General features: G+C 38.2%; 1 protein-coding gene across 2 annotated transcripts in view; it reads left to right on the forward strand.

Annotated features, from left to right (window-relative positions):
* The window catches only part of Nab2 (Nuclear polyadenosine RNA-binding 2), a 129,463-nt gene that overhangs the window by 37,978 nt on the left and 63,797 nt on the right, over positions 1–27,688 (forward strand). For both annotated transcript variants that reach the window (XM_067155409.2, XM_067155410.2), the window contains exons 5-7: positions 9,703–9,807; positions 19,616–20,214; positions 22,786–23,034. In XM_067155409.2, the coding sequence (XP_067011510.2) occupies positions 9,703–9,807; positions 19,616–20,214; positions 22,786–23,034 (953 nt within the window). The remainder of the gene's footprint in view (positions 1–9,702; positions 9,808–19,615; positions 20,215–22,785; positions 23,035–27,688) is intronic.

Below are 27,688 nucleotides of genomic sequence, written 5' to 3' on the forward strand. Positions count from 1 at the left end.
TAAGTCTGTTCGAAAGTGTTTCTCTTCATCATGTGACTACATGGTACACAAATTTCTGTTCAAAGATGAAGTTTTAAGTAATGCAGAAATTGCAAATATTTCTGCTATAAGTAAGGCATCATTTTCTAGCCTTAGATTTTTCATTAACAAGTTTCCGAACATTCTGACTAGTGAAACAGAACATATAGACAAAAGAAACTGATATTCTGCCCTCCATTTCTGTAACGTTCAGCTCGAAGAAACAGACCTAACTAAAGGAAGAATTGATGTTCAGTGAGCATTGATAGGTCAGATGAAATTATCTGATGGTGTAATTAAATATGACAGATTCTCTAAGGCGATGCTTGCTATTTTATCAATTCCACATAGCAGTGCAGAATGTGAAAGGATTTTTAGCAGAGTCACAGAAACAAAAACACAGTTCAGATCCTTGTTATCTGAACAAACTTTGGAGAAACTTTTAACCTTAAAATCACTTCAGCAAGGAAAGTGCTTTGAGGAAACATTTAGTTCCAAGTTTCTGAAGAGGACTAAGTCACCTACGGGTGTATTGAACAACAATTAGTCTTAATGTGTTCAGCATGTTGAAGGATGGGAAGTCACATTGTCCTTAAGTTCAGGTATGTCCAGTATTTAGTATTCACATATGAATAATGAAATATATATATATATATATATATATATATATAGGCCAAATAGAGTTGTTAATGTATTGAATTATAATGTGTGGTTATTGATGATGTTTATAGAAAACCAATAATAGGAAAGAGGTGATGTATTATGTGTTTAATGAACACTCAAAGTATCGTGGGAACAAACGTACAACAACATGAATAATTATCAGAGAGATAACATTAGAAGTCTTCAAAACATAAACAAAGTTCAAGGAGTTTGTATGCGTGTATTAATACCTGAGTTCGCCACACACTTCCTCCACAGTGACAGCGTCCATGTATTTTCTAGGGAAGGTGACCCTTCGACCTGACCTGGCGATCAGGTGTATTGGGTTGATTGCTGCCTGTTGTCTTCTGAAGGTTGACAGTCTTTGGAATGGAACTCGGCGGAATGTCCAAAGTGGTTTCTCCAGATGTGTCTTCCATGTTGTCCGATGATTGGTCTGTTAGAAGCAAGGCAGGTTTCAATCTGTCAATGCTAATAGTTTGTTTAATGAACACTCAATGTATCGTGGGAACTAACGTACAACAACATGAATAATTATCAGAAAGATAACATTAGAAGTCTTCAAAACATAAACAAAGTTCATGGAGTTTATATACGTATATTAATACTCAAGTCCGCCACAAATGAATTAGTACATGTTAGTTGTATTACATCACGATTCGCTGAAAATTTCTCCTGATTTTTTTTTTAATTTTGAAAGTTGGCATGTCTGCAATTTTATCATTACTGCATATCTTTAAATACGAAGGCCATCCGGAAAGTGGTACCCGTTTGCGCAATAAAGACACAGGAGTAAATAACAAATATACACATTTTTATTGGAAAGAACATACTTTACACTACTTCTCCACATAATTTCCAAGCCAATTTAGGCATTTGTCATAACGTGGGACGAGTTTTTGTATTCCAGCGTCTTCCGCCGCCAGCGTGTTGAGATACGTTGTCACGGCTCGTTTAAGTTCTTCATCGCTGTCAAATCTTTTTCCCGCCAGAAAGTCTTTAAGCTTCGTAAAGAGATGAAAATCCGAAGGGGCCAAGTCCGGGCTATACGGGGAATGGTCAAAGGTTTCCCACTTGAATTGCTGTAAAAGTTGTTGTGTTATCGCAGCTGCATGAGGCCTGGCATTGTCATGAAGGAGAATGACACCTGTAGACAATAGACCTCGCCGTCGATTTTGTATTGCCCGCCGTAATTTGTTTAATGTTTCACAATACGCATTAGCATTAATTGTGTCTCCACGGGCCATAAAATCAATGAGCAGTACACCTCGGCGATCCCAGAAAACAGTTGCTATGAGTTTCCTGGTGGACAGAACTGTCTTGAATTTTTTTGGTTTGGTTGGTGAATGAGCATGATGCCACTCCATTGACTGTCGTTTACACTCAGGTGATGCATAACAAACCCATGTTTCGTCCCCAGTAATGATGCGAGTCAGGAAAGAGTCTCCTTCATCGGAATAACGTCCCAGAAACGTCAGTGCTGCAGCCATACGCTTGGTTTTGTGCTCCTCTGTAAGCATGCGAGGGACCCACCTTGCACAGATTTTTTAATAATGCAGATGGTCTTTGACAGTTTCTTGAACAATTGTTCGAGACATTAGGAAAATGTTCACAGAGTTTATCAATTGTGACGCGCCGATCGTTCCTCACGCATTCGTCAACTGTGCTCAGCAGTTGGTCTGTAATGACAGATGGTCTCCCTGAACGCTCCTCGTCGTGTATATTCCCCCTCCCCAGGTTGAAGTTGCGACACCAGCGCCGAACAGACAACTCGTCCATCACATTGTCTCCATACACCTTCGTTAATTGGCGATGAATATCACAAGGTCGGACATTCCGTGCATTAAGAAATTTAATCACGGCCCTCACTTCACAACTGGCGGGGTTCTCAATTTGTTTAAACATTTTAAACGATCACAGACACAACACAGGCAATGCTAGCGTCACGCAACCTCGCACAGAGCAGGCAGACAAACCACTGACGCAGTCTGACCTTGCCCAGCGGCTACCCGAGTCGTCAGCGTTTGATGCGGCGCTAACGGGTACTACTTTCCGGATGGCCCTCGTATATAAAAAAATGAACATGCGTTTTGCATACAAATCTTGGCTCTAGTGATTATGCTAAGGTAAATTCTGCTGCACTATTATTTTGTCTGCTTTGATTATTGACTAAATTTCTCTAATAATTCCTAATATTACATTCTTGGTAATCTCTATGGTAACAATTATTCATATTGGTGACCTCATGCATAAGCTGTATAGGTTGATGTTAGGATATCTCTTCTGTGAAGTTCTGCTTGTGAGTCTGGTGCTCATTTTAAAATACAAAGTGGGTAAAATAAATTTATAAGCCTCATTTTGTGAATCAGAAAGGTATTTCTTATTAAAAAATTAGAAGGGTAAGATTCATTTTTGTTTGCTTGTTAAGTTCTTAGAGATAAGTCTAGCAATCACAACATCGCCCTTTCCATTTATCTCTCATCCACTAACCAAACAAGTTACATTTCTTCTGGAATCTTCAGCTTTATTGGTGGAAACTAGAGATTAGAAATTGAAGTAGTATCAACAAGAATCTTTTATTTTCCTTTTCTTGTTTTTGTTTCCTGTTACCCCGATGCCTTCATTTTTTTTTTTTAAGGATCAGAACCCTGTCCTTTTTTCTCCTTTAATGAGAACTACGTGGGGGTGAACGTATCATCATCATCATCATCTTCGGATCCTTCCAATGGGCTGGGTTGGACTTTTCTGAACATAAAATACATTATTGTCAAGCACTAAATTTTAAATTAACAAGAGAAGAAGAAAATTTTTCTAGAATACAATATTATACAATTTATTTCTATTAAACACACAGCTCATCCTTAATAAATTTATATTGTTTACAAAATTCTACTTATAATATCTCCTGTACTTACAAACATAGTCAACTCATATACAGTATGTGGAATTACTTCAAATAATACTATACAGCTGGTATAAGATTAAAATTTACATTGTATTTATTTATTTATTTTTTTACCCATTTTGGAACCTAAATAGCATTCTCTCATTACATCTACCAGTGTGCTTCCTTGTTTAGCTAGACCTTCTTTAATTTGGTCCAACCACCTCTTTCTCAGATGTCGGCACCATCGTCTCTAAATTCTGCCTGGGAATCCACATTTCCTGCATTTGCTTTACATGGCCAAACCATTTCACCTGTGCAGCTCTTGGCCATTCCTCCATTGTTGAGTTCACCTGCATGTATTATCTCATATTTCCCCTTAAAACATCAGTGTTATGTGCCTAGTTGAAACTGGCGACACGTCACAAGTGTCCTCTGCAACCATAGTTCCCATTATATTGAAACTTTAAAGATATACCAAAATATTTTTACAAATAAAACATAGTTGTTTTATCGAGAATTTAATTCTAGGATGACCCAATGAGTACACACACAATTATATTCAACTATGAATGACTACACTCCATTAATTGCTATCTATTTACAAGTCTCTCACAGTAGGACTCCAGCTTGGCAGCCTGTACGTGATACAGGTCATAACCCTTATTGACAGGATCCACCTTTCACTTTAGTTCAGCACACTCAAGTTCCCTCACTCAACATTGCACACAGACAGGTTTGAACACAGGGCTGCTGACCATCACAACTTTGACAACGTCTATGATCATTTGAGCACATAACAATATCTTTTGTGATGATGGTGATTGTTCTTATTAGTTATCTGCCCCTTTTAGTATTGACCATGAACATCCACAACCTGTTTGTCATTTGACCCGGTCAGGAATCAAATGAATGAAGCCCCTCTAGCAGTGAGGATAGGAATTGTACTAGCTACCAGAGCGTGTCTCATTCCTCTGTGGCAATGATTAATGACTGACACACGGGTGAGTTGGCCTTGCGGTTAGTGGCGCGCAGCTGTGAGCTTGCATCCGGGAGATAATGGGTTCGAACCCCACTATCAGCAGTCCTGAAGATGGTTTTCCGTTGTTTCCGGTTTTCACACCAGGCAAATGCTGGGGCTGTACCTTAATTAAGGCCACGGCCGCTTCCTTCCCACTCCTAGCCCTTTTCTATCCGATCGTCGCCCTAAGACCTATCTGTGTTGTGTGATGTAAAACAAATTGTAAAAAAAAAAAAAAAAAAAAAAAAAAAAGAATAATAACTGACAGATGAAATGACATGATATTGGCAAAATGTTGCTGGAATGAAAGATGATGAGAAAACCAGAGAAAAACATGTCGTTCTTCTGTTTTGTCCAGCACAAATCTAGCATAGAGTGACCGGTATTTGAACCATGGAACTAAGCAGTGAGAGGCCAGCGTGCTGCCGCTGAAGCCACGGAGACTTCCCCTCTTAGTATTGAAGAAGGAAAAATTCCATTTCCTCAGGGAAAAAAGGATATCACAATAATGCAGGGAAGGAATATGAAAGGCATGAAAGTGAAAGCTTCCATACGCTTTGCAAATGCTCTTACTGTTAGAATCAAACTAGAAATGATTAAAGGAGATTGAATAAGAAGTATAGTAGCATAAGACTAGCACCTCTAAATGGAAGCAATGCCAATGTGAACTCTTATGTGCATCTATTCTTACTGCATTGGAAACACTCTGACATTCTGTCCTGAAGACCACCAACAGATCATTCCTGTAGGCACAGGTGCCTAGTTTCCAACTTTCAACACAGTTGGCTTGCATCTCGCTGTGCTCCAGTGGAACAGAGATCATTTGTGAAAATGACTTCCCATGGCAGAAATGCCCATCATTGTCACACAGAGCTACGAGAAGCTGTTGGAGACAGGCAATACCATTTCGAACTGTTGTACATTAAATGGTGGTCTTCCAACGTTGACACATACCAACTGAGGATCGGGTACGCAGTGGATATCACCTGTTTTTTCATGGCCATGGATATGTCTACCATTGATCCACCGAGGTTGCTGTGATAGTGATGATTCTTGTTATTGGTTGTCTGATCCCCCTCCACTTAACATTCATTGAAGGAGGAGTAACCATATGAACCAGAACTGAAACCTCAGTTGGTTGAATGGTATCGTGTATTGTTACCACCATGACCCCCAAGTGCAACAGCATCCATTGCTGACAAAGGTCATGCTCATGTTGTCGTATGACTAGCTAAGAGGTGTTGTGTTCTTGAGGGCCACACCATTAATGCCCAGTACTACCGCACCGTTTTGCAGGGCCATCTGCGTCACACACCTGGGCAGAAATTTCCCTTGTTATGGGTCCCATCAGAGAACTGTGATGGGGAAAGGAAGTCTTAGAACAGCCTTCCTTTCTACCAGATCTTCACATTCTGAAACTGAAGAAGACATGCACTTTACATCATAACAACAGGTTGTATACATTAATGCAACAAACACTACCGATGGTATTCAACTTCTTCCCTATCATTGGCACAATGTGTTCACACCCTGGAGGACTATTTTGGAGGATATTAACTATCGTATTCAATTTCTGTATGATAAAATACAACACTGCATTCTATGTTCATATCTTTTAATTTCCTGAGCTGCTGTTGACTCCTGTAACTCAACCCCATTTGAACTAGCATTGACACACACATTGCCTTGACCTTCCAATGCTTATCGTTGATTTCCCGTTCTGCAGTATTATCTAACAGTATAACACAGTTGCCATGACTTATGAAACGATCCCCATATGCATGGATGGACAGATGGATTTTTGAAAGGAAGTATACAGTCCATTCAGCACTCTAGTGAGCATGTGATGAAACATTTAGTGCTTACTGGACAAATTTAATTAAAACTGAGCAGCAGGTTATCCTGTGAAGTTCCAGTCTCTCTGCTAGCAGGTGAAGTAAAATGTACTTGCAGACCAAAAATTCTTGCACCCACTAGCTGATGAAGCATTATGATTCATCATCATCATCATCATCATCATCATCATAAGTTCCCTTTTTCCATATTCAGTCCCTTCCTCCATCCTCAATCCTCAGCTTCTCAGCTGTGTTCCAATCCAGTTTCCTTCTTATTATGTTGCTCTTGATCGAGTCCAAATACGTTACTCTGGGTAAACCCGTTGCATATGTCTTAGCCTCCATCATCTGCTTCAGTTTCTTTCCTTCTTCCATCCTCTTAACATATCCATATTATCTCAGTTTATTACTTTCCATTCTGTCTAAAAACCTATCTACTTCAATTTATTTTCTGGCATCCTCATTTCGTACCCGGACCCTTCTTGTCGTTGCCTTGTTTTTCTTTTGCTGATACCTTCATTTTTCGAAGTGTTGGACCTTCTGTTGGACATTTTCCTTCTGATCAGTGTCAGTAGATGATGTTTGCCCAGTTATACTTCCTCTTTAAACGATAATTACCTCCATCACTACAAACAACAATGGTGACAGCATACTGCCTTTACGATTACTTTTTATTTTGATTCGGCCAGCTGTGGACCATGTCATTTCAACTGTTTTCTTCCATGGTCTTGAACCTTTTCCCGGTATTCCTGTATTTGTTTACAGTGAACTTCCTTTCTCTCTCCAGTCCATTTCTTGCCTGTTATGAGTTTAGTATTTTTCTAGAAACCACAATGTCCTACAAACATTTTCGAAGAGTATCATGTTTCAGGATGTCATCATGTGTAATCCCCACTTCTTGTGAGTCCTTTTACACCTTGCAGAACCAGGATCCTTTGATATTCTTCTACAAAATGTGAAAAAAATCCAACTTATTTATGCAGTCCTCCTTTTTGGAATAGTGTGAGTTATCTTTTCCACAGCTTGTAGTTATGCCTTTTTCTGTACTCTCCATTTATTTTGACCAGGCTTAAGACTTTTCTGAGCATATTCCTTTCCTTGGTTTCTAGTTTTTCCAGCAAACCTTTCTTATTCATCTTGGGACATTCTGCTGCATACAGGACTTCTAGTCAAATGACTGAACAGTAATGCCTGAGCTTGGCCTTGAAGGACACATTCTATATTATAGATGTCATTGGTTAGTTGGTATGCCATTTCCATCGTGCTGATCCTGGATATGGAGACTTATTTTTCAGGCAAAGGTTCTATTCACTCACCTAAGTCCTTGGACTTCTTTGCTTGCTTTATTTTCCTGTGCTCCACTGTAGCTCTCTTGGCACTAGCTCTGATGTTCATTGTGAATTCAGTTTTCTCAAAACAAGATTTGGAGACCAGCCTTTGGTGCTTGTGCTTTGAATTGGTTGATTTGTTTTGCAGCTGTGCTAATGGAATAGGAAAAATCACAGGATCATTTGCAAATGCTGACAGTCGTGTTGTTTCTCTTGCAGCCTCATCTAATCTCATTTTCAATACCTTCTATATTTGCCTCTTTGCATCAGAATATTTTTCCACCAATAGAGCATATGAAAAATCAGATCAAAAATTAGATGTATGGATTTTCAGGCGTTTGCTCTATTAAAACCAGTGTTTCGTCTTAGGTCTGACACTAGACTCATCAGTGTGGGATGTGTCAGACCCTTCCCACTGACGCTGGGGTGTATGCAGGTGGACTTATCAGAAGCCTATTTAAGAGGCACAGTCTGATAACTGCATACGGGAGATAAAATCCACAATGGAATTAATGCCCGCCTAGCAATTCCGAATGGAAATTCATACATCTAATTTTTGATCTGATTTTTGATATGCTCTATTGGTGGAAAAATATGTAATTCCCTCCATGGGAACTTAGAATTTCCATTCGGAATTGCTAGGCGGGCATTAATTCCATTGTTTAGTTTTATCTCCCATATGCAGTTATCAGACTGTGCCTCTTAAATAGGCTTCTGATAACTTCACCTGCATACACCCCAGCGTCAGTGGGTAGGGTCTGACACGTCGTACTCCGATGAGTCTAGTGTCAGATGGTTAATAGAGCAAACGCCTGAAAAGCCATACATCTAAATTTTGATCTGATCTTTGCAACACTCGCAGATAACTTTTCTCAGGCACACAGTTGAAGAAAAAAGGAGAGAGCCCACCTCCTGCTCTAACTCAAGTTGTGATTTCAATGGTGTCTGAAATTTCTCCTCTAAATTTCACTTTGGATATGATATCCTTCAAGGTTCGTTGAATCATCACTCTTGTGTTATTGTCCAAGCCCAATTCTTTCAGAATTAAGATTAAGGAAGTTTGATCAATTAAGTCATAGACCAACTTAAAATTTTCAGATAGAAAATGGTTACCAGGATCATGATCTCTTCAACACACAAGCATCCTTTCCTTCTTGGTAATTATCTCAGTTGCAGATCCATTGATTTCTCTCTTCTGATTTGGAGGGCTTTCAAGTGGAACTTGTACATAATTTAACGTGGCAAGATGGCTCAGTAGTTAATCACAGCCTTTTTGTCACCTTCTTTTATAAAGATTGTTATGCATCAGGACTGAAGTTCAGCAATTTTGAAGTTTCTTGTTTCCCAAATCTCGTGGATTATCCCAGTTAGTTTATCGATCGTCTTGTCACTTGCATATTTACAGAGTTCAGCGATTATACAGTCGTCGCCAGGTGCTTTGTTGTTCTTGAGTGACTTGGATGATGTAGAATTTCTTCTCTGGTGAGTGGAGATGAGCCAGGTTGGAGGGTTGTAATTTCTTCAGAGATGAATTTTTATTTTGGAACATCACAGTTGAGGAGAGACTGATTACTCTGCCAGGATCTGACAATTGTCTTTGTAAGCAACTCTACCGTCAGGGTCTTTTAAGTACAGGCTTGATAGGGTAACGTTGTTTAAAGGTTTTTTTGGAAATCATACATGATGTTTTTCTTGAAATCTCGGTCAGTCTGTACTAGCTGGTTTTTGTCGAAGGCATATTTCTTTCTGCAGATGATTTCATTTGCATTGCTTTCTTACCTCCGGAAATTTCTTCTTTTTTCTTGGTTCTTTTGCATGTTCCATCATACAGTTATTATAATTGATCATTTGGAGAATTGAGACTTAGTTCTTTCACATTGTTATTTTTTAAATTTCCCGTTTGTAAGAATTTTTTTTTGTCTTGTAACTTAATATATTTGTTCATCTTTGCAGGGTCTGACCCACAGTCGTCTGCAAAAGCTAAGATTGTGTTAATGCACAGTGATGATGAAGACGATGACGAGGACTTTATAAATATTAAAGCCGATGCTGAAGCAGGTAAGTTAAAGTGAGAAATCTCTGTTCTGGTGATAGCAATTGTAATATGGTTGTCACTCTAGAAAATCATCTATATAAATAGTAAATGGTACAAGTTTTGTGTTGTCTGTACTTTGATCAGAATTTGTAATATATAAAATAAAATAAAACAATGGTATTACACGTCCAGAATAAGGAGGAAATACATTTCTGTATGTGTGGGCATTATGAGAAAATGGTTGAACAGAATTTAATGACAGTATGTATTTAGGGTCAGTGGATGAGCCACTGCATTCTAGGCTATAATGTTTTTAATGTGTAACAGTATTTGAGAGACAAGACTAAAAATTAATTCTCAAATATCTCCCGTGAATATTGGTTCTATTAATAAATGCTACCTAACAAGAGTTGTAGGAAAAAAATTTATCATCTTATGTGCAGTACAAAATAATTCTACGATGAATAGTACAAATATTTATGGTTTTTCCATTTCTCTCCTGCTTCATAACAAGGTTAGTATTAATTTTACCAAAGAATCCCTTGTAACAAAGAGATGAGAAATATTAAGTTCTGGTCTCTCATGCCTCATACATTTTTACTGTAGTAAAATGTTCATGGGTTCTGATACTAGAATGCATTGTCTGTCCCAAAGCATGCCATGAGCGGGTGTCTATGTGATGTGATGGGGAGTTACCATGCCATGAGCGGGTATCTATGTGACCCACATAGGGGGAATTACCCTGCGTAGGGGAATAGCCTGTGACCGAATACTGGCAAGGAAGAGCTGGGGAGTTATATAACTTAAATTTTTATTTCGCTATTCCTCTGAATCATATGTATTCTGGTAATTACTGATTCTGGACACCCTGGCCCATCATAGTATCCAAGCTTTTCCGTGCTACAGCGGCACTAATAGCAACAGGAAGTTAACCTGTTGAATGGAACACAGCAGAGCAGTCTTCATTGCTCTCTGTGGCCAGGTAATTCCAGCACTTGAAATTAGCATTGGTAGATCACAACCATAATACTGCTTGTGAAAAGTGAGAATCTTTGCTGCTTGTATTTGATTTTTCTGTATACTTGAACCACATACATGGCCGACTAGTCAAAGACAGGTACTACGATAGCTAGTTGACATGATTATAAGAACCCCATAGAACATTGCGGCCGAGTTCAAAATTAAGACAAGTACTCTAGAAGTTGATAAGCTCAACATGAGTTTAATACTATGTCCTCATATCCACAGATCTGTGCTCTTTCCTTCTAAGTTGCTGAATACTGCTGCTTATTATTGCAAAATAGTGCCCACGCTACAATAACTTGTCTGACACTGCTCATTACGGAACTACTAACACTCAGGCCCGGTTTCTTCAACGAATGTTAAGTGTTAACTCTGCTGTTAAGGAGATTTAACACATACAGTAATTTAACATCAGAATTGTTAACTCTAACAACTTGTTAATACTTGTGTTAAATTAACCTGGCAGCACCCCTGTGTTTAACCTCTTAACAGCTGCTAAAATTTCAAAATGGAGCCATGTAGAAGATGTAAGTTTGAAGCTTTACTGCTGTATGAAGACTATTTATAAACTGAAGAAGGCAAAGAACGACCCATACTAAGACATAACGACTTTTTAGAGTTGTCAGAAGAAAGATTCCTAATTACGAAAGCCATAATGAACAAGATACTAGACAATATTGAAAATAGGTTAGAGTTTCCACCAGACTGAAACTTACCAGTGTCTCCAGTGTAGCAGTTGCTTATAGATTTTACAAGGAGGGGTCAGACCCTGCGTCCAATCGATTTCAACGAGCTTAATGTACCTGTTGGAGGGACACTCAACAGTAACTTGTGTATAAGGGTTAAGGTCGATACACTTTTGTTTTCGAAAAAAATGAGGACAAATGCCATGAGGCAGGATCCGCTTCGGGCCACGTGGAGGTGCTAGAACACTAAAATGCGAACACGTTTTCCTTAAACTTGTTAGGTCCGCAACCTAATAATTTCCGAAAAAATTATGAATCGCCCGATTCTAATGCAACACGTATATACTTGAAGAGTTGCAACTCAGACAAATGGAGCAGTGGCCGAGTGGTCATCGTACTTGTCTACGAACCGCGACAACGAAAGTTCGAGTCCTGCCATAGTCGTACTTTTTTATACAAATTAAATGATTATTTCAGGGAATGTTAAGGTAAAAATGCGAATAAAAATTATAATCAAATTGCAGTGGAACTTTATTTTCTACCTCAAATTAATAAATATATATACACATACAGAGAAAGAGATCCAGCAGTAACTGTGAGAACGTTTAGGCCTATATTAATTTCAGGTAGAAAATAAAGTGTACTGCAATTTGCATAATATTTTTGTTCCAATTTTTAAATAACATTCCCTCAAGAATTAATTTATTTTGTACAACAATTATAGCTGCGACAAGACTCGAATTCACGTCTACGAGGTTCGCAGGCAAGTACGGTGACCACTATGCCACCACTCCATTTGACTGTGATATAACTCCCGAGTATATATGCCTTGCATTGGAATCGGGGATTCATCAATTTCTTTTTAAGTTATTAGGTTGCGGACCTGACATGTTCAAGTAAAATTTGTTCACCTTTTAGTGTTCTGTCACCTCCACTTTATCCAAAGTGGATTCTGTGTAATGACATCTGACCTCATTTTTTTCGAAAACGAAAGCATATTGACTTAAAACCCTTATACACGAGTTACTGTTCAGTGTCTCCCCATAGGTACATTGAAGGTCGGTGAAATTGGTTGACGCAGGGTGTGGCCTCTACTTGTTAGATATTATGCTTGAGACATTTTTCATGTAATTGTAGGTGACTATGTGCAAGAAAAGAGTGTGTAGAATCCTGCAAAGAATTCCTGCTGCCATTGCAGCATTAACAAGGCATTACATCATTTTCCCCGCAATAAAAGAACGCCAGAAAAGCATTCAAAACACATCAATTATCACATCTTCCCGGCGATGTAGAATCCTTAGATTGCACTCCCATAAGAATAGGCTATATAGAATGTTGTGATATAACAGTCCGTTATTTCATTTTTTAAACACACTTGCATAATTTTAAATTAAATATAACAATATTTGTCTCACATTCATCATCACAACGCTTTTGTTGCCTCTTACTTGACATGTTTACGTCTTAGCGGTCTCCGCTAACCATAACCTATAATAATGTCAGCCATGTGTCTGTGTGACAAAATACTATTTCAACACACCACTAGGATCGCTTTATGTAATGAAACAAAAGATGCTCACTGCCAAACGCATTCAGAAATCTTACGGAAATGTGTTAATTTGTCTTTAACAATTGTTTCATAACAAATGTTGGAAATGTGTTCATGAAACATTTGTTAAGTAAAATTTAACACAGAGTTGAAGAAACTGGGACTCAATAGCTACAAAATACGTCGCCACCAAAGATGATACTGATCTCTGCTTAACATATGGAAGACTATAGAAAACAACCCTCAGCTACCAGTTCATTCAGACATCTCTACAGCTTCAACCATTCAATTAAAATCAGACAGCTATGATGCTGCATTCCAGCCAGTTTACAGTAGAATTCCTTCAGCATGCCTGATGCCTGGAGAAACCTGTGGTAACTTCTAATTCTCTTACCACTTCTCACATCATTGAAAATATATTGGTGAATACTGCAGATCAGTGTCCACACAAAGATCGATACTCAGCTGAATAAGATAAAGAGTATTAGCATATATCAGGAACCATGAAGTCCACATCCCTGCAATGAATACCAGTTTTTATCAAATATACCACCTCCTCAGCCCCTAAGACAGATGGTACTGGAAAAAAAAAAAAAAAAAAAACAATGACTTAAATAATGTGAGAATCCTCTTCTTCCAGTACATCAGGACTACACACTGAGAGTCTCGGGATGAAGTAAAGAAAACCCTTTGCAAAAGGCTAATTGGAGAACAATTGTCTTCATTAGATTTTGGGTCCTGTTATCCATCTGGTTTCAACCCACCTTGGAAGATGTCGACAGTGTTATATTGGATAAGAACTCAACGTGGTAGATCCCAGTACTGGAAAGTATTTGTGAAAACATTACTGCGATTGTGGTAATGTGCGTTGGACCATTCTCCATATTGCCATGGACTACTCACTTTAAAAGTTTGAAGGTGGACATCCATATGCCCAGTGGTGAAGTAGTGTAGTGGTAAAAAATGTTGGACATTGATCTGTGGTAGTTTGTAGTTGTTATTAATCGGGGAGCTATTCTATCTTTTTTTCTTTTCTTTTTTCAGTACGTATCATGCCGGGCTGAGTGGCTCAGGCTGTTGAGGAGCTGGCCTTCTGTGCCCATCAGCTTTGTGTCAGTAGATTTACGGGCATGTAAAAGGACTCGTGCAGGACTAAATTCCAGCACCTCAGCGTCAACATAAAACCAATAACATTATTACTTATACATATCACCAAATAATGTACATGTACTTAACCTATTGAGAGTCATGTCTTAATATATTGCATCTCACTGTAAGTGGCTCTGTGGTGCCAATGCAGAAACGATGACTAGTTTTAAGCCTTAGACAACATCCACGAAAACATTGTCTTAAGTCTAGCACAATCTTCCGTTGCATAAACTATGCTCAGCTGGTGTTTAGCTAGCCGTCATTTAAAGTTTCAATATTGGTTCAAAAATGTAAATGGAATTATCTTCCATGCAACTCTTTGCTTGTCGCAACCAGTAAAATTTGTCGGTGTGTGCACCAAACATTACTCAAAAAGGCTAAGCATGAGCATGACTTGGCCACAGATAAGAATATCGCTTTCGGTGGAAATAAAATCTCATAATATTATCAACACTAAAGCAACACGCCACCGTACGAGGATGTGTAGTTTTGATTATAGTGTTTTTATGGTGAGTTGAATCTAATTAGCTTCTGCAAAGGGAAGATGAAGCTATATTACTGTATTACTGTGGAGGGGTGGGGAAGAATGCTTAAAAACTGATTAATACCTTGTCTTTAACTAAACTAAAATATTGTTAAATCCTCTTCTTCCAATAAGAAGGAAGAACGTCTTTAAGTGTCTTTTGTAGCTTCTGTTCGGAAGTGTATTTCCCTCAACTTTCTAGATATCGAAACAATTCGAAAAAAAATTGCATTTCGGAATAAATAGGAAACCCACCTTCACACCAACCATGATTAAAAACAATTCTTTGCATCCTGATTCACAGAAGAAATCCGCATATTACAGTTCTATTAACAGAGCCTTCGAAGTTCCATTAACCGAAAATGAGAGAAAAACAGGAGCTCGCATACAGCCACAAACAGGCCTTTTTTAACGGTTTTAGTCCCAAAGTCATTAATAAAATAATCACTAAGTGCAGCTATAAACAACAGATAAATTTGGTAGAACAATCGGAGAAAGCAAAAATGTATAAAAAGTTTACATACAATAATCCTAATACTTACGTACTCACAAATTTATTTAAGAAACACAATATTAAGGTAGCTTTTTCAATGAACAATAACACTAAACATAGGTTTTTCAGCCACAACATAGTCAACAAATCTAAATATCAGGAATGTATAAGTTGACTTGCTCCCAATGCAGGGTTTAGTATGTCGGACAGTCCTGGTGGAATTTTTCAATAAGATATCAGGAACATGTCAAAGCAGAGAAATATAGAAGGTTCTCCGCAATAGGGGCTCACATGAAGGAAACAGGGCATAAATTCACCATCATTAAACAGGACCTTGAAATAATTAACAGGATAAACAAGGGAAGACTTATGAATAATTTAGAAAACATTCACATCTTTCTTGATAAGTTAACGAATAAGAATCAGAATTTAAACGATATGAACGAACAAAGAAACCCTCTATATGAACATAGGGCCTATACTTGGATATATGGAATTATTAGAAATAAGCAAATGAGCTTAGCAAATAAACAAGTATTACGTCCCTAAGTCACAGTTAGCACCCCCATCCTCACAAGAAACAATAACAGATGACGACATGCCCTTGACTCCCCTCTCCCCGCCGAACTGTGCTAGCAAGCAGGCTATAACACATCACTACTATACCAGATCGAGGATGGAGGAAACAGACTCACACCCAAGATAGCGGGAAGTAAAGACATGAATCCAGACAGGGTTAAGTTAGAATTTTTCTAAACACTACCCTCCTTTTTCCTAAGAGATAACTCTAAATACAATACTTTTGAAAAAACATTTTAAATTATTCTCACTTATTTTCTGCCGGTTGCAGATCGTGTTGCAAGCTGCCCAATTCTATGGTCTGTGGACATAATAACTTCTAAACACATCCCAACAGAGAGATGCAAGGGCATTCTAGAATCTACCTTTGGCAGTAAGAAAAGCAAGCTAATCAGCTTTTTGCACAAGCCTTCAAGCACAATGTGAATGGGACTTATAAAAGAAGATTTTAACTCATCGACTGGAAGCTGACATGTTTTTATGAATATTTTAGTTAAGAATATAAGTTAATGAGTTTTTTCAAATACGCTTCCGAACAGAAGCTATAAAAGACACTTAAAGACGTTTTTATCTTCTTATTGGAAGAAGAGAATTTAACAATATTTTAGTTAAGGACAAGTTATTAATTACTTTTTAAGCATTCTTCCCCACCCCATCCCCACCCCACCACCATCCTCCCCAAAATAGACAAAAACATTTAAGTTTCCCTTGTAAATTATTAAGACTATAATGTGCTTACTTTTATCTTATTAACACCTAAGCTTATGTAAATACAGCTGGTGATGACTGCAAAGCAGTAGAAATATGTACTGTTAATGATTTTATAAAATTGCCAAAGGCAAATAAAGTATCGATTAGGTGGATAAAATATTTCTTTGATTGTTACATTTAGTAAGGAGCATGTTATAGTACGCCACAGTTCGTAGTCAGAATTCATCCCTTCTGACGTTGTCATGCCATCTGTTTAGTAAATTTTCTATCCATATATTCACTTTTTATCCTGCAGTTCTTGATGTAAAGCTTGGTATTGTGTCATACAAGACAATGCTATTTTTAATCACAGTTATTGTATATAGAATAGCTCATAATTTAGTCTCAGAGGAGCGTTTTTTGCCAGACAGGGAACTTTTTAAGATACATGGCCTTCACTCTTTCTAGTATAGCTAGGTTATCCTTTGATAGGTGTTCCAAGGTAATGTCTAAGGCGTATGTCATGATGGGGTCTTTTTGTAAGTAGACGTTTTTCTCTTGGCAGCATCTAAGTTATTAGGAACGCTCTGCCATCTGTTGAATATATTTGGAAGCTGGGAAAGTTTAGAGAATCAAAGAGTATCTGGCAGGGAATAGTATTATTTTGTGATCAGAGGAAGTGTATTCTCTGGCTTGACAGGTAGTAATCAAACATAGCTTCATGGAACGACATTACTAAGGATAGAAATAACATAAATCAGAATATTAAAGAAAGTGTCAGTCGCTTAGCAACTTGCTAAGTGCAGAATGTATTGCGAGTTAGGGTAAGCTTTCGCTTGCAATTATTGGAGCTATCATTTAATGATTTGATTTTATAATTACTGAAAGTTGTCTGAACTTAGAGGCCTATTGATGCCTCATGATTCACCGGCAGGTAATTGGTCCAGTAGAACGGACGGACGGATTTGCCAAAGCTGTTTTAGTAAACTCTTTTAATATGTAGATGGCTGATGATGGTCTAACATCAACAGGCCAAAACTAGTACCATGATTAAAATAAATTGAAGTACTAATTTTATATTATACTAGCAGTTTCCTGCTGACTCCGCCCGCAATGTACAAAGTATGCTGTTGTTCCTTACTATCCCTACGAATGTATTTGCGAAGTTTCAAGTTAATGAAATAAAGCACATGATCTGCTGTAGTAATAGAATGTAATATAATGTCAGCAAAACACTTGAAAATACATCACACAAAGAAATTGAATTAAATGTTCCTTGGAACAACACTACGCACCGAACTGTTAAAAAATCCTTCAAAGATCTTTGTCATGGAGACAAATGTACTCAAAACTTTTCTTTGAATCTACCAATTTAGGTAGTTATTACCTCAAAAGAAAGCGCTTGATTCACTGAGTGTTTTTAGACCAAAACGAACTATGTACCTCAATTAGAACTAAAGATATGATTTGCTTCAATGAGAAAAAATGTTGAAGAAATGAGACGTCAAATTGAGTGTGCACTCATAACTTTCCTCAGAATCAACCAATTTGAATAGTTAAGAGATGAAATAAGTGTTCTTATGCCAAAACAAACTCCGTATCTCAATTAGAACCAAAGATATGATTGCTTCAAAGAAACAAAAGTTGAAAAAATCAAATAATTTGAGGAAGGCAGAAGTTAAGTGCTTTATAGTACCTGATGACAAATCTGTGCATGAATACCTTTCAGTTTTTTAAAAAATGAAGGAAATCGACTGGATAGAATTGCCTGACTGACTGACTTTAGTTTTCATACTTTTTTAATATATGGATTTTTTAGGTGGATTAACTCATTTGTTACTACAATAAGAAGTAGGCTATGCGTCCACACTGTATTTCACCTTCTCCCACTTCAGTATCAGTAGATTTTGGATTTTTTGGTAGTAATAGGTTAGAATGCAAACTAATTTGGTTGGTAGGAAGTATCACTTAACTCGCTCTGCCATAACGTAAGGAGAATAACATAAATTCTAGGGGTTCTCATAGGCCATACTCTTGAAGTTTATGCAATTCTCATAGATTAACCCATTAGCATTCTATTTAAATACTGTAGCAGTTCACTTAGAAAACACATTTAAATCCCGCACTATGGCAGTCATCTGCACAGTATTATTTTAAAAATCATACAAAACCAACCAGTAAAGATTCCTTTCTGAAAATTTGCATGCATAATAACGAAGCAATAAGCTTACTAATGCCGCCTTTCTAGTACCGGTACGTCTGCTGAGTGTTGTACACCTCAAAACATTCTTCTAAGTGAGGTATGAACTCGTTTTGAAAGACTTGACCCACTGTGGTCATTTGTATCACTTTCCATGTCATCAGCACTATTACACGCATCACTTGAACTCGAACTAGGACCTTCAGGGTCTATTTCGTCATCACAGACATCACTGTCTTCATAATCACTCTCTAAAACACTATCTATTAGCTGTCGTATTCCATCTTCAACAACACCAACACATCTGCTTGACGCCATGATTGCAACTGATGTGAGCGAAATAATATGAACAAAGATTCTTTTATCTCTTGTTCCAGAAGTGTGTGATAACCTGGAGCGTGCGAAATAACCGAACCCACATGTCTAAACTTCAGCTCAGAATGCATACAAGTGGCATCTGTGAGTTAGTAACTGAAGTACATGTATTGATATACAGCAGTGCATCGCCGCGAGCTGAGCTCGTCATTGGATTCATATGCCACGAATAACTTTTGCGAACTAGGGTCGTCAAATGAAGCAATTGGGTTAATTTTTGTACAGGCTAGAATATACTTGTTGTTGACCTCAGGGAATTTGTATTCTAACCTGTAACTGTCTAAAAGTCTGAGCTCTAATTATCACCATCATCACACACTACGCAACACACAACGGCGTGCTGCCGTAACACTGGACAGAGAACCACATTCACTTACATAATGAACTTCGTCTCTGAGGCAAGGAGTAAGTAACTCAGTGACCAAAGATGGTCATAAAGTGCCCATCGTCACATTATATCCAACTACCTGGGCATTAGAACACACATGCAGTTTTCTTACATGCAACCCAGACTAGTTTGGAAGTAAAAGATTTTTAATAATGATATGTGTTTCTTTGTTGCAGAGGCATTGTTGAATGAAGAATTACCCAAGGAATCTAATTTGGTTACTCCTGATGCTCTTACGTCTCCTGCAACTGAGCCTCTTGTACGTCCAGAAGAAAAACAAATTTCAGAAAAGACTAGAAAAGCAGACACTGTAGGAACTACTTCTGAACTAGAACAGGTCGAGATTCCTGTTGGTACGTTTGATCGCAAGAGATTGTCGACAAAAGATTCAGAGGAACCTGAATCGTCTAGTCTTTCCCTTTCTGAAAGATTTGCACGCAAGAGAAAAGGTGATAAAGAAGCAGAAGTTGAGGATAACCGTACAACTCCTGCAAGCCGACTTATTAACACTCCTGTTTTATCGATTAAGGATAGACTTGGTGTTAAGAAAGTCATCACTTCAGAACCCGAGGATAGGCCACGACAGCCTGTTAGGGTTACAGACAGATTAGGATTGCGGGCTGTGACAGCAGATTCATTAAAGAAGAGGAGAATGGAGCCTGCGGGCTTGTCACCAGTGCACAGAAGCACTGCTCAGTCGATAGAGAAGGTATTAAGGGATAGAATTTCTAGAAGAGTGCCGGATGGAACGAATCATCAAGGAGAAAGTAATCAGGTAATATATATGAAAAGATGGTTTATGTTTAACATTCTCAGACTTGGTGACTCAGATTCAGTATTAACTAGTAATATCCCAAAAGAGTAAAATTCAGTGAAATGTAGAATTCTGTCTAATTCCATTTCACAAAACTGATATAGCAAATATACATTGAATGATGAACTTAAAACAATTTCTTACATACATAAGGAAGTAAGTACTCTGAGATACTTGTCTTGGCCCTTCGATTGGTGGGGAATGAGCAGATTAATATTCCGTGCTCTTTTGATATTCAGGAAGGGAAATAAAGTTGATGGAGGTTTCATGTTATTTCCAGTTTTTACTCACCAAGGTCATTGGATATAGGAAATTCATCCAGGAACTTGGGCTATTTGTAGAACCACCTATGTTAAGCAAGTGCACCTTGGTTGATAGGGGCCAAAGTTGAACTCCTGGTCATTACTGGGAACAAAATTTTGGCCCATTCAGTAAGCAGGCTAGTGCATTAACCAGCAGATCACTGCAGCTCTTAAATTGTGTATATCATTATCAAATAACCTAACCCCATGGCACTACAACCCTGAAGCGCCTTAGCCTACCAAGTGACCGCTGCTCAACCCGAAGACCTTTAACTTTACGAGGTGTCGTGTGGTCAGCACTACGAATCCTCTTGGCTGTTATTCTTGGCTTTGTAGACCAGCGCCGCTAACTCACTGTCAGATAACTCCTCAATTCTAATCATGTAGGCTGAGTGGACCTTGAACCAGGTAAAAATCCCTGATCTGGCTGGGAATCGAACCCGGGACCTCCGGGTAAGAGGCAGGCATGCTGCCCCTACACCACAGGGCTGGCTGTTATCAAATAAGACAAATAATAATAATAATAATAAGAAGAAGAATGATGATGATGATAATAATAATAAAGTTATTACTACAACTGAGAAGTAGCATATATCAAGATCGAATCTCCTGAAATGGGCAAAGGCAGTAACAGAGTAACATCCAAGAGATGGACAACAGAAATGAGGATAGCCATTGTCTAGGTCATCAGATATTAACCTGGAATACAATAGGGGAGGCCTTTGCTTTAAAAGGAGAATGATCAGGCTATGATAAGTTGATCACTAGATTCGCAAACTTATCACTACCTACTGTACAGTACTCTCTTCATTGTAAAGTGAAATGAAAAACCACAGCCTGTTTTGTGTTTGTGAGAATAATGTTTATAATCATAGTATACTCAAAGTAACCACCTGTGCAGCACGGACCACAGCTCGATGGACTGGGAGTAACTCAATTACTTGTTGGTAGATTATCACAGGTATCGGGAGTCGTGCTGCCTGCAGTATATCTCACATCTTTTGGAGTGTGCATCAAAAGTAGTCTCACAGGTGCTCAGTTGGGTTTAAGTTTGGGGCATTAAGGGATCAAGAAGTCCTCTTTCAACCACTGTTAGACATTTCTAGCCATGCTGAAAAATGCCATCCTTCTTAGGAAAGACAATGTGGAGGTATGTTTATACATGTTCTGGAAGGATGGATTCATAACCAGAATGTTCAAGAGTGCCTTCTTCGTGGATTAGAGGTCCAAGAAAATGTCACATTAGTATTCTTCTGCTGTGTGCCCTCTCCAGTCTTCTGAACACTGGTGACGAATTTGGAGAATACTCTTCAGTCATCAGCAATGTGATATATTGTAGTTGAACACTTTTTATGCCCATCCAGTCTTTTCTTAAGGTCTCCTGCCTGCTCCTCTGAACCCTTCACTTTTATCTAAGTTCAGAATTATTTGTAGAATTCCATTCCCCAGTCCATAATACTACTGCCACCAGCTTGTGTTCTTCCAGTAATGGTTGCAGGGTGTTTGTTCTCTGCTGTTTCTCGCCTGACACATCAGTATCCATCCATCCAATGAACAGGACTCATTGGATAAGACCACTTTTCACCAGATAAGGAGGTCTAAGGAACTGTAAAGAAATGTTTGTAAGTCCACAGATGCAGTACCATTTGAATCTTAAAACAGCTAGATTATCGAGACAGATAGAACAGAAAGCATGAGGGTGGGGGAAAGGAAGTGGGGAGCGGGCTGTGTCATGAAAGTAGAATCATTGGCAGATCTCTCTTAGGATTTTGATTAAATAATTTCCTTGGGATAGTCTTATTTCATCTCTATATCACTGCCGTGAAATCAAAGTCTACTGCCCCCTCTTCGCTACTTACCTGATGAAGGTTGCTCCAGTAACTTTGGACCATGTGATGTTTCTTCTTTAGTGTACATATTATCACATTTTTAACCAATAATCTACTGTTTTCACTTGTTTCTTTAACATATATTATCCCATTCTTTGCTATCTGACATGGAGATACATTATTACTTTTAGGTTTTCTGAGATAGCTGGTAAGACCCCTGTAGTTTGTGTCAGTGTATTACAGAATGAAAACAAGAGAAGGAAAAGAATTTCATACCATTACAATGAATGTATTTAGAGCAATCTTTTATTACTCCTAGAAGAATTGTCATTGTTTTTAAAGTTTGTGTATTTTCCTCTCATAGGACCATACTCAGTACATCTTTGTACTTCTGCCTACAGGACCAGAAGAAACGTCCTCTTCTGTCACGTGTGGTTTTGCCACAGCCTGGACGGGAAGAAGAGGAATACGATCCTGCTAACCCAGCTGTCGGAACAGTTGCCTCTGTTGTAAGGGTGAAGCCGAGACCCCGTCTTCCAGCTGAACTTCAAGCTAACAAAAATCTCTTGTTGAAGGCTGTTGCCGAGGCTCAGAAATCGGTGGCCAATGTGCCTATCCGACCTGAACCCAGCTCTCCATCTCGAAGAAATGTAAGTATATTTTCAGTATCCCAGTTTTAGTACACAAATTCTCACCAATTCGACCTGCCGTATAATCCCAAGTACCACCTGCCGCTGAATACGATCCCCACCTTATATTTTAAAGGACAAATTAAAAAAAAAAGTTTCACTTAAATTTATATAAAATATTTGCTACAGAACAAGAATGTCATTTCACTACACATGTTTCACGAATTTAAAATAGTTTCAGACAGTTTTTAAGTGTCCTTGAAATAATACCCAATAAATTATTTAAAACACACAGAGGAAAATGTTGTCGATCACAGAACGATAGTCAACACTTAATTCATCATCTGAAGTACCAACTTCAGAGCTTTCACAATCACTTTGACCATCACTTTCCTACACAGTGTCATCTTCGCTGCCATCCATAGCATTAGAAATACTCCACATCTGAAAACTTTTCCGGACAAGGTCACCACGCCGTCTTTCACACAAACAAAGCAGTTTAACTTTGCACGCTTTATACAACCAGTTGGCATCAGTGCATGATTGTCAGCTACCACCCACTCTGTATACAGCTGTTTCAAGGCTGCTTTGAATGCATCCTTGGTTTGCTTCTTCACAGCTTCTGTTGTGTGACCACGGTAGCTGTCCATAACAAGCAAGCTTTTCCATCCAAGCAGTGCACCAGGGTGACGTTGCCAAAGACATTTCAGCCGGTCTTCCACTAGTAGACTGTCCATCCAGCCAGAGTCCTGGGTTCTGACGATAACACCAGCAGTTAGATTTTCTTTCGGAAGTGTCTTTCTCTTCAAGAGAATGTGCGGTGGAAGTTTAGTTCCATTAGCAAGTATATATATAAAACATTACTACAGTAAAACCTTGTTAATTCAAAGTTGTTGGGATGCAAAAATCAGACTTCGAATTACGTGATTTCGAATTAACCGCCAACTCGTAATTCAGAAATGCCAACCCTTGCCACGTCAAAAATATTCCAAGACCCGTACTGCATGAAATTAACCTTGATTCACAGTTTAAACCTTTCAAATGCCTTGGAAAAAACTATTCCTGAAATGTATTCAACAAGGTGTATTTACATTATTGAAATAATGCTCTTGGATAAATCACTGGCAAACATAACCTCACGCATCGAAAGGAAAAAACATGCAATTCAAAGAAGAGGACAAATTATGCTGGCTCCCTTGTGCAAATCCTTTATTCATTAGATTACTGTACTGAATGCATTTGAGATGTCCTGTACTAACACGGAAAGTGCCCGATGCCCCTTAAAACATCATGGCTTATTGAACTTCCATATGATGAGGGGAAGAAGTCTTTCGCTTCTCTGTGCATTGCAACATAGTGCAATGACTCCCCTTGTGCGATTTCCCGGCTGGCACTTCCCTCCTATAAAAACATAAGTCCGTTTGGACTCGGCATTTAAAAAAAACAGTGCAGTTTCATCGGCATTGACAGTATTATTCGGTACGTACGAATTGATTATATGAGCCACGCTTGTTCGCCAGTATTCACGGATTCTGCTCCTCCGCACACTGCCTGCTACGTGATATTACTGCGTTCCTTAAAACGCTGAATACAAAAGAATTACGATTTTACTTGAACTTAGCAAATATGAAGTCCACTGTAGACACACCGAAGTGAGTGAAAGTACTGAAATCTAGCCTAGCACGTTCCGGAAGGTGCGTTCTATCATGATGCAGATAAATTTCAAATTTAAATTACTCTGGGGGAAAAAAATTAATATAAAGGCAGTTTTGAATGAAAAGTTTGAATTTCGGTAATGGGACCGACATTGTTCTTTGAATTACGAATTATCTGTATTTTGAATTAAACCATTTAAATAACATGCAAAACTGTACCTCATGTTTCCAGGAACGAGAGCTTCTTCGAATTAAGCGGGATTTTTTAACGAACTGATTTTGAATTATCGAGGTTCTACTGTGTATGCCTCTGTTTTTCATTACCACCATTCTGATAGTAACACTTTTTGACCCCAATTGACAACAAATATGTAGGTGGATGGTCTGCCTAGTCAATACTAAATATTAATTATATTTATTTACATAAATCTAATACATGTTTCGGGAATCTATATGCATTCCCTTCATCTGCTAGTCAAATTAAAATTAAAATTCCTGTACAGAAAGAGACCTAATAAAAGGGGGGGGGGGGGCATTAAGACATCCAAAACTATTGCCTATACAATTTAACATTTAAGCTCACATCACCTGGCTGCATAACACGCCCATTATCGGATGGTTTCGGCATGATAATAAGTTTTTGCACTATTCTTTTATTCTCAACTCCAATTGAATTTTACAAGAAATGATCAGATCTTCAAGTACACAGTGATCTAACGCCACAAGAACATAGTGCTCAATATTTTAATGCATACAGACTCTATTCTATTGTGTTTTATCCTATTCAAGTAGATGGAATTTAATTCCATGCATCCACACTTTGATTTTTAAAATGTTAAATTGTATAGGCAATAGTTTTGGATGTCTTAATGGGGGCCCCCCTTTTAATTAGGTCTTTTTGTGTACAGGAATTTTAATTTTACTAGCTGATGAAGGGAATGCATCTAGATTCCCGAAACATGTACTAGATTTATGTAAATAAATATAAATAATTAATATTTAGTATTGACTAGGCAGACCTCCACCTACATATTTGTTGTGATCAAGTCAATACGGATCAAATACCGACCACTATGGTCAAGATTATTAATAGTAAATTAGATGAATCGGTAAGGGGTTATAAAAGAAGTAAAGATTGCATTACAATTATGGCATGTGTCAATGCATGTGGACGACATAAATTTTCTCTCCTGTTAATAGGGAAATCAAAAAATCCCTGTGCTCTTAAAAATGTGAATTGAACTGTCTTGCCGGTTAAAAATGTGAATCGAACTGCCTTGCCGGTTTCTTACACATCCCAAAAGAATGTATGGATGGAAAGTGGAACTTTCAAAAACTGGTTCCAAGAAGACTATGCTAAACGTTAAAAGGTTTTTAACGAAACAGGGTTTGCCACTGAAGGCCATTTTGTTCACTGACAATGCGCCGTCGCATCCGGGAGTAGAAGAGTTGGTCAGTGGTGATATCCGAGTGAAATTTCTGCCACCTAATGACACAGCTCTGTTGCAATCAATGGACCAAGATGTATTGGAAAACATCAAGCAGTTATACAAGAGGTAGCTGCTCAGCAAATTGATTGAAGAAGAAGGGGAATATGGTTGTAATTTCAGTGATAAATTGATAAATATGAAAGACATTATTTATATGATCGCATCTGCATGGGATCAAGTTAGTGAAATGACAATTAAAATGTCTTGGAAACATCTATAGCCTTCTATCCGTGCATCTACGACTAAGGTTTGTGACGTTGTGGATTCTTCTGAGTTCCGTGACACATTTGCACGCATTCCTGGATGCTCGGACGTAGATGAGAACTACGTAAATGACTGGTTGAAAAATGACTGTAATTCAGGCTACGGCATAATGGCAAATGAAGAAATTAGTGCCGCTTGTTCCTCGGCAGCTAATGATGAGAGTGATGGTGAATTCGAAAATGAAACCGGCACTCCATCACAAGAAACAATGACTCATAGAGAGGCAACAATGCAGCTAGACAAACTGATAGCCAATTTAGAATCCCAGACTGAAACCACACCAGCAGAACTGATGTTAGTAAAACGTTAGTAAAACAAATGTAAAACAGAAAAAACTCGCACATTATTTTAGTGCATAAAACAGTCATAAATCTAAGAAAAGTGTTCTTATATTTTTTGTACAATTGAAAAATAGGTATTACTGTTAATGGGTTATATAACATGTACTCTATTTGGGTTTTTTTTGTTTTGTTTTTTTCTGGATTGTCCAGATTCTTTATGATCTGGATCAGTTCTGGTCCCACTTAATCTGGATAAACGAGGTTCTTGTATACTGATCATTGCTTTCTCCGGGGTAAAATACTCTGTAGGGAAAATAATTCCCCATTCGGATCTCTTGATGGGGACTATGCGAGAGGTGGGAAATCATCAGGAAGGTGAATACTGACATTCTGAGAGTCTAAGCATGAAAAGTTAGAAGCCTGAATCATGGTGGTAGGTTAGAGAATCTGAAAAGGGAAATGGATAGACTAAAGTTAGATGTAGTTGTTATAAATGAAGTAAATGTGTTGACAGAAAAAGCAAGATTTTTGGTCAGGCTACTACAGAATTATCAACACAAAATCAAACGGGTGATGTGCGGAAGTTCATTTAATAACGATTAAGAAAACAGGGCAGCAGGTAAGCTGCTATGACCATCAGCCAATATAGTGAATGGATTATTATTGTCAAGATAAACACCAAGCCAGTGCCCACCACAGCAGTGCAGGACTATATGCCTGCTAGTTCAGCAGATGATGAAGAAATCAAAAGAATAAATTAAGAGACATTTAATACAATATGTTAAAGGAAATGAGAATCTAATTGTGATGGGAGAATGCAGTGGTAGGCCAAGGAAGACAACGTAATGTAGTAGGAGAATTTGAACTGGGACAAAGAAATGAAAGAGGAAGTTGGTTGGTAGAATTCTGTCCCAGTCATAAATCATAAATAAATAAATAAATAAACATCACAAACAACGACTGAATATGTGGACAAGACCACAGT

The sequence above is a fragment of the Anabrus simplex genome, chromosome 11 (genome assembly GCF_040414725.1).
Source record: "Anabrus simplex isolate iqAnaSimp1 chromosome 11, ASM4041472v1, whole genome shotgun sequence".
Taxonomy (NCBI): domain Eukaryota; kingdom Metazoa; phylum Arthropoda; class Insecta; order Orthoptera; family Tettigoniidae; genus Anabrus; species Anabrus simplex.